This window comes from Triticum aestivum, chromosome 7A, assembly GCF_018294505.1.
Source record: "Triticum aestivum cultivar Chinese Spring chromosome 7A, IWGSC CS RefSeq v2.1, whole genome shotgun sequence".
NCBI lineage: Eukaryota > Viridiplantae > Streptophyta > Magnoliopsida > Poales > Poaceae > Triticum > Triticum aestivum.
In genome coordinates, this window is record NC_057812.1 from 472,780,539 (window position 1) to 472,793,061 (window position 12,523).

Here is a 12,523-nt window from a genome sequence, read left to right on the forward strand (position 1 = left end):
CCCGCCCCGTGTGGCCTTGGCGATCCTGACATCCAGGTAGACGGGGGAAACCTGCTCGGGCCTCCCGTTTGTTCATACAACGAGCCCACCAACGGCGGCGCAGAGGCACCAGGGGCCATCGTCCCGAAGCCAGCCACCAGTCCCTCTGCTCCGCCGCCCTCCATCTCCAATGTTCTGCCCTGCCAGCCTGGGGCGGCTCCTCGCCGTTGCCCCGGTGGGGCCGCCTAGCCTGGTCATACTCCGGGGGTGTGCCTCTTGGGTCAGGCAGGCGGCGCCGCGTGCGGGATCACCTTCGCGGGGCCCTCTGGGGCAGGCGCTGGTCCCTGGAGGTGTCTGCGATGCCGGCAGGATACAGAAGGGTGCCACGCGCTCGCAGGCAGCATCAAGCAGCTCAGCGACGCGGGCGAGCAAGGCGTCACGGCCGCCTTCGGCTAACCTGCACCGCAGAAACTCGTGCGCCACGAGGAGCGCGGCGCGCGTGTTCGCCTGCTCCCGACGAGCATGCAGGGACGATGCCACGGTGTAGCCAGTGGAGCGCGTGGTGGCACGGTTGCGACGCCGCATGGGAGAGAAAGGGAGCGGCCTATGCCGCCGGTGGTGGTTGACACTAGTAGCCGCGCCGGCGCGGGAAGCATAGGATGACGACGAGCTCCACGGTGGAGGGGCGCTACTTGGGTGGCTCGAGCAGCCCAACGCTCAGCAAGCTCGAGGAGCCTCTGACATGGGTGCGACGGAACGGACAAGGGGCGGAGATGGAAGAAGGGCTTCGACATGCCCCTACCTGGCGCGCCAAATGTCGGATTCAGGGCTCCACGGACCCAAGAAAGGTTCGAACTCTGGGGTGTGTGCGAAGAACTCAACCTCTCCAGCCAACTAGTTTGTCGCCCCCACGGCCTAGCTCGATGAACAGGAAAGACGATAGACACAACAGTTTACCCAGGTTCGGGCCACCTTACGGTGTAAAACCCTACTCCTGCTTTGTGGTGGATTAGCCTCACGAGGGGCTGAGGATGAACTAGTACAAGGGAAGAACAACCTCGCGAGGTCTACTCTGGTGTGGGTGTGAGTTGATGAGATGTGGATCTGATCCAGCGAGAGCTCCCCTCCTACGATGGTGACTAACCTATATTTATAGTGGTCTCAGTCCTCTTCCCCCAAAACGAAGGTGGTAAGGGATCCCACAGTGGTCAATTTGAAAGGGGACAAGTAGTACATCTTATTCTGACGAAAGGTGGTCTTCTCCTGCAAAGCTTGGTTTAAATTCAAAGTCCAAATGCAGAAAAAATTGAGATGCGGCGGCCGGTTGGGCGTACCAACGGGCGTACTAACATAATCCGGAACAAAACGGACATCCGTTGGAGTTGGCCTAACATAAAAATCTAACTTTGATACAAGAATGTGTTAAGAAACGATGAGAAGATGATCCATGACTGGCGAGGTAGGAGCGATAGAGATCCAACATGCTCAATTGCTCACGCGCGTAGCCTTTTCCAGTGGACATGATCCACTCCATTGACCGCCGACTAAAGGCATCTGAGCAGTGGAGAGCACGCCAAGCCTCTGACACAAAGTACTGCTGATACAGAAAACTCAAAAGAACAAAACATCCAAAAGCAGAGGCAAGTGCAAGGCTCATGGAGTGGTTGATCACTCCCTAACTCCACTTGTTACCCATGAAATTATCTCTCGCCTAAAACAGATTAACTATAATACTGATAAGTGACTAACTGACAGCACAACACCGACCAATTGTCTACAACAATGTCAGTCAGCTGAGGACAAGCAAGAAACTGGAAAAGAATCATCAAGCCAACCAAGTCTGTGTACAGGGTGTCAGTAGGAACTAGGAAGGCCGAGGCCAAGGCGGCCTCCCCCTCTCCGAACAGATCAATGTATCGCCCGCCAGGCAAGCATCAAGAGGATCATCCATACTAATAAAGAGCAAAAATAGAATTGTATATACCAATCACTGCCCGCCGCCTCAGTCGCCGTAATCCGTGCTGCCGCTGCACGAGCTGCTGCCGTCCCGGCTGCTCTGCAATGAAAGGCCCCTGAGGTGGCCAGGCAGGTTGACGCCGCCGTCCATGCTCTTCTCACGGAAGAACCTCTCCCTCTCGGCATGCTTGGCGGGTGGCGGCGGAATCAAGACAGCAGGGTCAGGCCTCGCCTCCGGGTGGTCTGGTGAGCGGATGTTCAGTGCAGTGGGTTTCCTGTCAGGGAGAGGTGTCTGGATGGTGAGCGGGCGGCGCATCTTCTCCTCGGGTATAGATCGAAACGATGGCATGGACTCGTCTATGTGGTCTTGCGATAAAGCCTTCCCCTTCCGCAGTCTGTTCCAGTGACAGGAAATTTGGTAAGAAGGCCCGACTTCAACCAATGAAGGAATAGAGTGATAGACCATACCTCCGGTATAGACTTTCAGCATCTTCTTCCTCCTCGTCCTCCTTGAGATTAGATGGCACTGTCGTCGCAGTTGGGTGAACTGAAAGCAGTGTATCGTGCCGTACAAGAACCTTCTGCAGCTCCTCATTCAATTCTATACATTGCGATACCACCACTTCATCCCTAGCAAGTAGTTATAACAATGAACACATCAATGCAATGACAGTATACTGAAGGAGCAAACACAAAAGGAAATGTCCACACTTGCATAGAAAGAAGTAGGGAAAACGGACAAGCAGCACCAAAAATTGAACCCTTACCTTGATGTCATAACCAGATGCATTATTCGTTGCTTTTGAAAAGTACATTGCTCTACAAGATCCAACACAAACTCATCTGTTGCTCCCTACAGAACAGAAAACTCCGATGTAAGAGTTCACGGTAGGTTTATCTTTACAAAAAGAAACATAGTGCATTCCACCAAAATTATTTCCCCAGAAGAAAATAACTGCTGCAGTATCAACCCTATAGTTGAGGATGTAAGTTATGGTTAATATATACCACAGGATGTCTAGGATCCATGGAATTTAATACATCCCTGAGAACTTCCATGACACTGGATGCTTTCCGAATTATACTGAAACACAGAAAAGTGCACTGTCAGAACTACTGATAGTCCAAAAGGCAATTAGATAACCAACACAGGAAACAATATATTTGTCACATCACAGGAATTATCTTGTCAATAAGTAACAGAGGACCATACATACTGGTACTTGCTCCCTATTCCCTAAGTATTCCTGCTACTAAATCTGGAATAATATCATGTTGAAACATGTGTTTTTATCCTTGTAAATGTTCAGGATACAGCTAACTGGTGCCATATCAGTCGGGTGCTGGGTATGGATAAATAGGTGAATCGGCCAAAAAATCGGTTAATCGGCTATTCGGTGACCCACCTAGTTGCGATTAACTGGCTAATATTTGGAACATTGATCCTTGCTGCTCCATGTGGGCGCTACTCATAACTACGAATAGTCAAACAGCATGTTACTTGCTCCTACCATGCAATGTCAACAATGATAGCTCAGCCAAAACACAGGTGGCACCTCAAATAGAACTAACTGGTTTAGCTGAGTGATAGAAATGGATTTCTCAAGTCAGAAATGCAACCCCTCAAAACACACTTTGACATCCATGTCCTTGGTCCTAATTGAAACCATTGAGTAACACCATATACAATAACCAGAAGAACAATACATGTACAGTAAAATCTGCTTTTGCTAAAATGACACAGGATGGTTAGAATGGAGTGTCAATGGCACTTACATGCTTATAATTTTCATCAGAAGGAGCCATGTTTATACTAGGAGTAAAAATGATTTCAGTTATTCAGGCATGAAACGTTTAGGTTTTTTTGAGCATAGAGACTGGAATGACAACATGTTAGCTTCATTAGAATATTAAAAATGTATCAAACTAAGATACTAGCACAAAACAAAATTAACACATATTTAAAGGTGGGATACAGGTTGCACAATGAAATGATTACTATCAACCCCATAAATACCTCGTGTCAGAAACAAGCTGCACGTTAGCTTCCTGTTGAACACCATTCGATCTGCTAGATAGATTGTCCTTATTCGGTTCGGTTATTGTTTCTGGCACAGGATTGTGTACTTGTGTAATGACAACATTTGGACGATTCGAAAACTTCACACCAGCAGACTAAGAACATGAAAACATATATCAGCTATATACCAAAAAGAGTAGCTATTCTTACTATCTACTTAAAACTACTAATATTCAAATAATCACTGCATAGTGCATAGTGACTATATTGGAGTAGTAACTTGTAAGGTTGTTAAGGCACAAAGGTAGAACGACCAACAGATATTATGCAACATACTTAAGGACTCAAAAGTTAATAATAGTATGCCTCATAAGCGCATGTATTTGTCTCGGTCCAGGGAAAATATTACAGTAATGAAATTCCTTATACTACTCTGCGCGATCCAATTTTGTTGCAGTACATGGAAGAAAGAAAGGAAATCAAGATAGATTTTTTTTAACCTACCACTAATTCATAATATGCCTCATAGTACTGGGGGAACTTTCCTTTAGCTCCACCAAGGGATGTTTGGGTCGCATCTAACAAAAGAAATATCTTTTCCCGAAGTGGCAATTCCGTCTGAAACAAAGAGTATTTGTTATGTCAACATCAGTTAGTAAAGGTACACAACTGTCCTCCAACAATAAGCGAAAAAGAAGTCACCTTTTTCTTCACTATTTTGACAAGTATCGGAAGAAGCCCATTATCAATGACCTGCTTGTGGATAGGCTCTCCACAGTTATTCATGAGCATCTCCAACAGCTGGAAGAAATAGCACCGCAAATGGATGTTGATTATAAATGAAAATGGATTTACTAATTTTCTCTTGGGATATGACAGGTTATTTAGTTACAGTGAGAGAAAAAAATAGATTAACATCACACAACTGACCGCACAGACAGAAGCATATTAGGCACCTCTGTGTTCTCTTTTATAAAAAAAGCAGTGATCAGGGCACCAGGGAGGCTGAGTTCTGTTTTGCAATAGCAGGGCACTGAACCAAATAAAGGATTTGCTGAGTTCTGTTTTGCAATAGCAGAGGCGTAGATAATCCCCTTCTTCTTACATGTCCCAGATATTTATTAAGAAGTACTAAGAGGTTCATATGACTAATCTATAACCCCAAACACCGCAGCAGGTCGAGGAACCAAGCCACAAAGAGACTAATTCGGCACATATAACTCACCATGACAGCATAAAGTTGAGCATTCTTGCTCCTGCTTCCTATACACTTCTTTATAGATTTGATCACATCCTTCGCTTTCCTGGTGACAGTAACAGGGAGAGAGAAAAATGGATCATTTGAGGAAACAAACGCCGTCATTCCAAATGGCAACCTAAGAGCCATGGATGTCTAAAAAAATCAGCATGCCAAGAAGAACCGATCGCTCCTTCAGATCGATTCACCGTTCACTCAAGAAAATACGGGGATAAAATATATATTTTTAAGAGAACAGGGAGATAATATAATATATGTTGCAAAATCATAAACTAAATCTTTGAACTGGCAAGAAGTTGCAATGCTACACGCATGACTGAATATTTCGTAACAAGTGGGTATTCTGCAATGGAACGGCAAGATTACCCCGGATCCTGAGCGACGAGCTCGCAGATTTCGATGTTCTTGGCCCAGTCCATCTCCTTGAGCTTCTCGCTCGTCGCCGCCTTCACCATTTCCGAAGCCATCTCCACCAGACTCTCTTCAACGAGTTCAAACTACGAGGTTTCTTCCCCCTCCGGACTAATCCAAACCTGATTCCACCACACAGATGAGTAAAATAACCGGAAAATCCCTCTTTTCGTACACAGAGGCACTAATTAAACCATAAGTATCGCGTCTTTCGCGACCCGCGAGCACCACGCAAAGAACATTCTTTCAGGCGAGGAAGAAGAACAGATACTAATCTACAGCCACAAGATCGCTCACTTCGAGGGGGGGAAGGGGAAAAGAGAAGAGAACATAGCACGCACGAACCCGGATCGGCCGCGACTGAATCGAGAAGCGTCCCTAGTGCATCGTCGCCGGCGGCGGGGGAGCCATGGTTGGGGGTGGCTCGCGCAGTGATCTCAGTGGGAAGGGAAGGGAGGGGAGGGGGAAGAAAGAGAGAGAGAGAGAGAGAGAGGGGTATGGAAGGTGAGGTTATTTGCAAATTTCAATGCAATTTCTCATTTTGCAGATTGCACCCTGTCTTTTCAGGTATCGGAGTTTCACCAGCGTTGTCACCATCGTCGTCCAAGGAAAACTTCGAAAAGGTAATCAAGCCAATCAGCTTCATATCTTGTGTACTACGAAATTACAACTGAAAATGACAATGTTGTCTTACTTCCTTTGTTTTGGCTTATAATAAGGCCTCAGTGGTTTCCGGCCAGGTTCTTTTAGACAATTTTGGGCTATTGTTAAGGATGATATAATCAAATCGGTTAGGGATTTCTTTCACAATGGTGTCATGCCGGATTATGTCAATGATACTATTATTGTGCTCATCATAAAAATCCTAACCCGGTAAACTCACTGATTTCAGGCCGATAAATTTGTGCAACATACTCCCTCCGTCTCATGATATAAGGGTGTTTTTTATAACTATCTTCGAAACGTACTTCCTTTATTTTTTATATAAGGCCGATAAATCTGTCAGAGCGCTCCTGGAATCTCACATCTTCTATTTGTGGATGATACATTCCATTTTTTGAAGCAAACAGAGGCGGTGCAGCACATGTAAAAAGTGTGCTTAACACATATGAGTTAGCTATGGGGCAATCTCTAACCCCAGCAAAGTGTTCAATTCTGTTTGTGAACTCTTGCTCTACTGGCCAACAATTAGAGGCCAGACTTGAACTATCGGTGGATAACTCACATTTTGAAGAGAAGTACTTGGGCTTACCGACGCCAGATGGATGTATGACTAAGGACAAGTTTCAGAATTGCAGTCCAAATTATAAAAACGTATGATGTTGTGGGGATGCCCATCTCAGGGTGGAAAGAAAACTCTCATTAAATCAATTGCATGATCTATTCCAACGTATATAACGAGTATTTTCAAGCTACTCCTTGGTCTATGTGATGATCTAAATGAGATGATTAGAAATTATTGGTGGGGATCATATCAAGGGAAAAGGAAGGCCCAAGGGAAGTCATGGGAAAAGAAGATTAAACCAAAAGGTTTGGGCGGCATGGGATTCTGTGATTTTAGACTGTTCAATCAAGCTTTACTTGCGCGACAAGCCTGGCGTCTCATCACAAACCCAGAGAGCTTTTGTCCACAACTGCTAAAAGACAAATACTACCCCCAATGAGCGCCTTAGGGACATGGTGTTTGCTTCGAACCCATCTTCATCGTGGCAAGGCATCACCCATGGACTGGAACTAATGAAAAAGAGTCTACTGTGGCGGATTGGTAATGGGACACAAGTTCAGATTTGGAGGGATAGGTGCATACTCAGGGGACTGGACTTCAACGTGATCTCACATAAAAGAAGATGCCGCCCCAAGTTGGTGTAAGACTTGATCAGCGTGAATGGTGCATTGAAGGAGGAAATGATCAGGCGGTACCTTCCCCTTGATGCTTCAGAGATCCTGAAACTGAAACTTCCTGCTGCAGATAGTGTGGACTTCATCACCTGGGCGTGAGCCGTCAGGGAATTTCTCTATTCATAGTGCGTATAAACTGGCTTTTGATGAACTCTATCAGGAGTCTCAGTCATCCTCCAGCAGCTCACCCAGGGCGAGAGAGGGTACTAGAAGCAGATTTGGGGAAGCCTGGCACAACCCAAAGTTTGTGTTTTTGCTTGGCGCACTGCAAAATAGTGCATTACCTACATGGGAACGTAAGAATGTGATAAACCTATAAGTTGATGATCACTGCCCTATCCGTGGAATTGAGAAGCAAACCACCTTTCATGCGTTTTGTCGCTGCCCTCATGCGACTGCATTGTGGTGTGCAATGGAGGAGATCAAGCCTCTACCACCATTTTTGAGATTGAGAACACGGGACCCAAATGGTTGCTGTTGGGAAACGTAGCATGCAATTTTAAAAAAAATCCTACGCTCACGCAAGATCTGTATAGGAGATGCATGGCAACTAGAGGGGAGAGTGTGTCTACGTACCCTCGTAGACCGAAAGCGGAAGCGTTTGACAACGCGGTTGATGTAGTCGAACTTTTTCTCGTTCCGACCGATCAAGCACCGAACGTACGGCACCTCCGAGTTCTGCACACGATCATCTCGATGACGTCCCTCGAACTCTTGATCCAACAAAGTGTCGAGGAAGTAGATGAGTTCCGTCAGCACGACGACGTGGTGATGGTGACGGTGATGTGATTCGCGCAGGGCTTCGCCTAAGCACTACGAGAATATGACCGAGGGTGTAATCCGTGGAGGGAGGCGCCGCACACGGCTAACAGATGGTGTTGTGTGTTCTAGGTGCCTCCCCCCTCATATATATAGGTGGGAGGGAGAGGGAGCAACCAAGGGGTGCCCCGGGTAGGAGGAATCCTACGTGGGGGCCTTGTCCAATTCGCCCCCCTCCTACCATATTTACCGGAGGGGGAAGGAAAGAGGAGGGAGGAGGGAAGGAAGGGGGAGCCCGAATCCCTCCCCTTCCTTCTCTCTTCCCCACTTTCCTTCCTACTAAGGTGCGGCCCATATGGGGGGCGCAGCAGCCCCTGCTGGCTGCTACATTTCCCCTCTTGGCCCATTAGGCCCATATCTTTGTCGGGGGTGCCCGGAACCCCTTCTGGCGACCCCATATGTACCTGGTACCCTCCAGAACACTTCTGGTGTCCGAATACTATCGTCCTATATATCAATCTTTACCTGTCGACCATTTCGAGACTCCTCGTCATGTCTGTGATCTCATCCAGGACTCCGAACAACATTTGGTCACCAAATCACATAACTCATATAATACAAAATCGTCATCGAACGTTAAGCGTGCGGACCCTACGGGTTCGAGAACTATGTAGACATGACCGAGACACCTATCTGGTCAATAACCAATAGCAGAACCTAGATGCTCATATTGGCTCTTACATATTCTACGAAGATCATTATCGGTCGAAACGTTATGACAACATACGGTATTCCCTTTACCATCGGTATGTTACTTGCCCAAGGTTCGATCGTCAGTATCAACATACCTAGTTCAATCTCGTTACCGGCAAGTCTATTTACTCGTTCTATAATACATCATCTTGTAACTAACTCATTAGTCACTTTGCTTGCAATGTTGGCGAACGTAGTATTTCAAAAAAATTGCCTACGATCATGCAAGATCTATCTTGGAGAAACATAGCAACGAGCGGGGAGAGTGTGTCCACGTACCCTCGTAGAGCGAAAGCGGAAGCGTTTAGTAACGCGGTTGATGTAGTCGAACGTCTTCGTGATCCAACCGATCCAAGTACCGAACGTACGGCACCTCCGCGATCTGCACACGTTCAGCTCGGTGACGTCCCTCGAACTCTTGATATAGTTGAGGCCGAGGGAGAGTTTCGTCAGCACGATGGCATGGTGACGGTGATGATGAAGTTACCGGTGCAGGGCTTCGCCTAAGCACTACGATGATATGACCGAGTTGTGTAACTGTGGAGGGGGCACCGCACACGGCTAAAAGATCAACTTGTGTGTTCTAGGGTGCCCCCTTGCCCCCGTATATAAAGGAGGGAGGGGGAGGCCGGCCGGCCCTAGGGGCGCGCCCAAGGAGAGGTAGTCCTACTAGGATTACCAATCCTAGTAGGATTCCTCCACAAGAAAGAGAGGGGGAATGAAGGAGAGGGAGAGGGAGTAGGAAAGGGGGGCGCCGCCCCCCTTCCCTTGTCCACTTCGGACTGCAAGGAAGGGGGTGCGCAGACTGCCCTGGCTGCCCTCCTCTCTCTCCAACAAGGCCCATGGTGGCCCATTAGTTCCCCCGGGGGGTTCCGGTAACCCCTCCGGCACTCCGGTTTTTACCCGAAACCATCCAGAACACTTCCGGTGTCCAAATAACATGGTCCAATATATCAATCTTTATGTCTCGACCATTTCTAGACTCCTCGTCATGTTCGTGATCTCATCCGGGACTCCGAACAACCTTCGTTCATCAAAATCACATAAACTCGTAATACAAATCGTCATCGAACGTTAAGCATGCGGACTCTATGGGTTAAAGAACTATGTAGACATGACCGAGACACATCTCCGGTCAATAACCAATAGCGGAACATGGATGATCATATTGGCTCATACATATTCTACGAAGATCTTTATCGGTCAAACGCATAACAACATACGTTGTTCCCTTTGTCATCGGTATGTTACTTGCCCGAGATTCAATCGTCGGTATCCACATACCTAGTTCAATCTCGTTACCGGCAAGTCCCTTTACTCATTCCATAATGCATCATCCCGGACTAACTCTTTAGTCACATTGCTTGCAAGGCCTATAGTGATGTGCACTACCGAGAGGGCCTAGAGATACATGTCCGACATTCGGAATGACAAGTCCTAATATCGATCTATGCAAACTTAACGAACACTATCAGAGACACCTGTAGAGCATCTTTATAATCACCCAATTACGTTGTGACATTTGATAGCACACTAAGTGTTCCTCTGGTATTCGGGAGTTGCATAATCTCATAGTCATAGGAACATGTATAAGTCATATAGAAAGCAATAGCAATAAACTAAACGATCATAGTGCTAAGCTAACAGATGGGTCTTGTCCATCACATCATTCTCTAATGATGTGATCCCGTTCATCAAATGACAACACATGTCTATGGCTAGGAAACTTAACCATCTTTAATTAAAGAGCTAGTCAAAGAGGGGCCTACAAGGGGCACTCTATTTGTCTATGTATTCACACATGTACTAAGTTTCCAGTTAATACAATACTAGCATGAATAATAAACATTTATCATGATATAAGGAAATATAAATAACAACTTTATTATTGCCTCTAGGGTAAATTTTCTTCAGTCTCCAACTTGCACTAGAGTCAATAATCTAGATTACATAGTAATGATTCTAACACCCATGGAGTCTTGGTGCTGATCATGTTTTGCTCGTGAGAGAGGCTTAGTCAACGGGTCTGCAACATTCAGATCCGTATGTATTTTGCAAATCTCTATGTCTCCCTCCTTGACTTGATCGCGGATGGAATTGAAGCGTCTCTTGATGTTCTTGGTTCTCTTGTGAAATCTGGATTCCTTTGCCAAGGCGATTGCACCAGTATTGTCACAAAAGATTTTCATTGGACCCGATACACTAGGTATGACACCTAGATCGGATATGAACTCCTTCATCCAGATTCCTTCATTTGCTGCTTCCGAAGCAGTTATGTACTCCGCTTCACACATAGATCCCGCCGCGATGATTTGCTTGGAACTGCACCAACTGACAGCTCCACCATTCAATATAAATACGTATCCGGTTTGAGACTTAGAGTCATCCGGATCAGTGTCAAAGCTTGCATTGATGTAACCATTTACGACGAGCTCTTTGTCACCTCCATAAACGAGAAACATATCCTTAGTCCTTTTCAGGTATTTCAGGATGTTCTTGACCGTTGTCCAGTGATCCACTCTTGTATTACTTTGGTACCTCCCTACTAAACTAATAGCAAGGCACACATCAGGTCTGGTACACAACATTGCATACATGATAGAACCTCTGGCTGAGGCATAGGGAATGACTTTCATTTTCTCTCTATCTTCTGCAGTGGTCGGGCATTGAGTCTAACTCAACTTCACACCTTGTAACACAGGCAATAACCCTTTCTTTGCCTGATCCATTTTGAACTTCTTCGGAACTTTATCAAGGTATGTGCTTTGTGAAAGTCCAATTAAGTGTCTTGGTCTGTCTCTATAGATCTTGATGCCCAATATATAAGCAGCTTCACCGAGGTATTTCATTGAAAAATTCTTATTCAAGTATCCTTTTATGCCATTCAGAAATTCAGTATCATTTCCAATCAACAATATGTCATCCACATATAATATCAGAAATGCTACAGAGCTCCCACTCACTCTCTTGTAAATATAGGCTTCTCCAGAACACTGTATAAAACCATATGCTTTGATCACACTATCAAAGCGTATATTCCAACTCCAAGAGGCTTGCACCAGTCCATAAATGGATCACTGGAGCTTGCACACTTTGTTAGCACCTTTTGGATCGACAAAACCTTCTGGTTAAATCTGAAGGAAATATGCCCTAGAGGCAATAATAAAGTTATTATTTATTTCCTTATATCATGATAAATGTTTATTATTCATGCTAGAATTGTATTAACCAGAAACATGATACATGTGTGAATACATAGACAAACAGAGTGTCACTAGTATGCCTCTACTTGACTAGCTCGTTGATCAAAGATGGTTATGTTTCCTAGCCATAGACAAAGAGTTGTCATTTGATTAACGGGATCACATCATTAGGAGAATGATGTGATTGACTTGACCCATTCCGTTAGCTTAGCACTTGATCGTTTAGTATGTTGCTATTGCTTTCTTCATGACTTATAATGTTCCTATGACTATAAGATTATGGAA

The 12,523-nt window shown here is 45.7% G+C and overlaps 1 protein-coding gene across 1 annotated transcript; it reads right to left on the reverse strand.

Moving 5' to 3' along the window:
- Window positions 1-1,606: 1,606 nt before the first annotated feature.
- On the reverse strand, window positions 1,607-6,109 carry LOC123147636 (TOM1-like protein 5). Its single transcript, XM_044566896.1, has 10 exons — window positions 5,970-6,109; window positions 5,580-5,746; window positions 5,181-5,259; window positions 4,658-4,756; window positions 4,460-4,573; window positions 3,953-4,110; window positions 2,944-3,019; window positions 2,703-2,788; window positions 2,404-2,565; window positions 1,607-2,330 (listed from the first exon to the last, which is right to left on the reverse strand). Exons 2-10 carry the CDS (start codon window positions 5,678-5,680, stop codon window positions 1,982-1,984), a joined length of 1,224 nt encoding a protein of 407 aa, XP_044422831.1. The 5' UTR covers window positions 5,681-5,746; window positions 5,970-6,109; the 3' UTR covers window positions 1,607-1,981.
- Window positions 6,110-12,523: the final 6,414 nt, after the last annotated feature.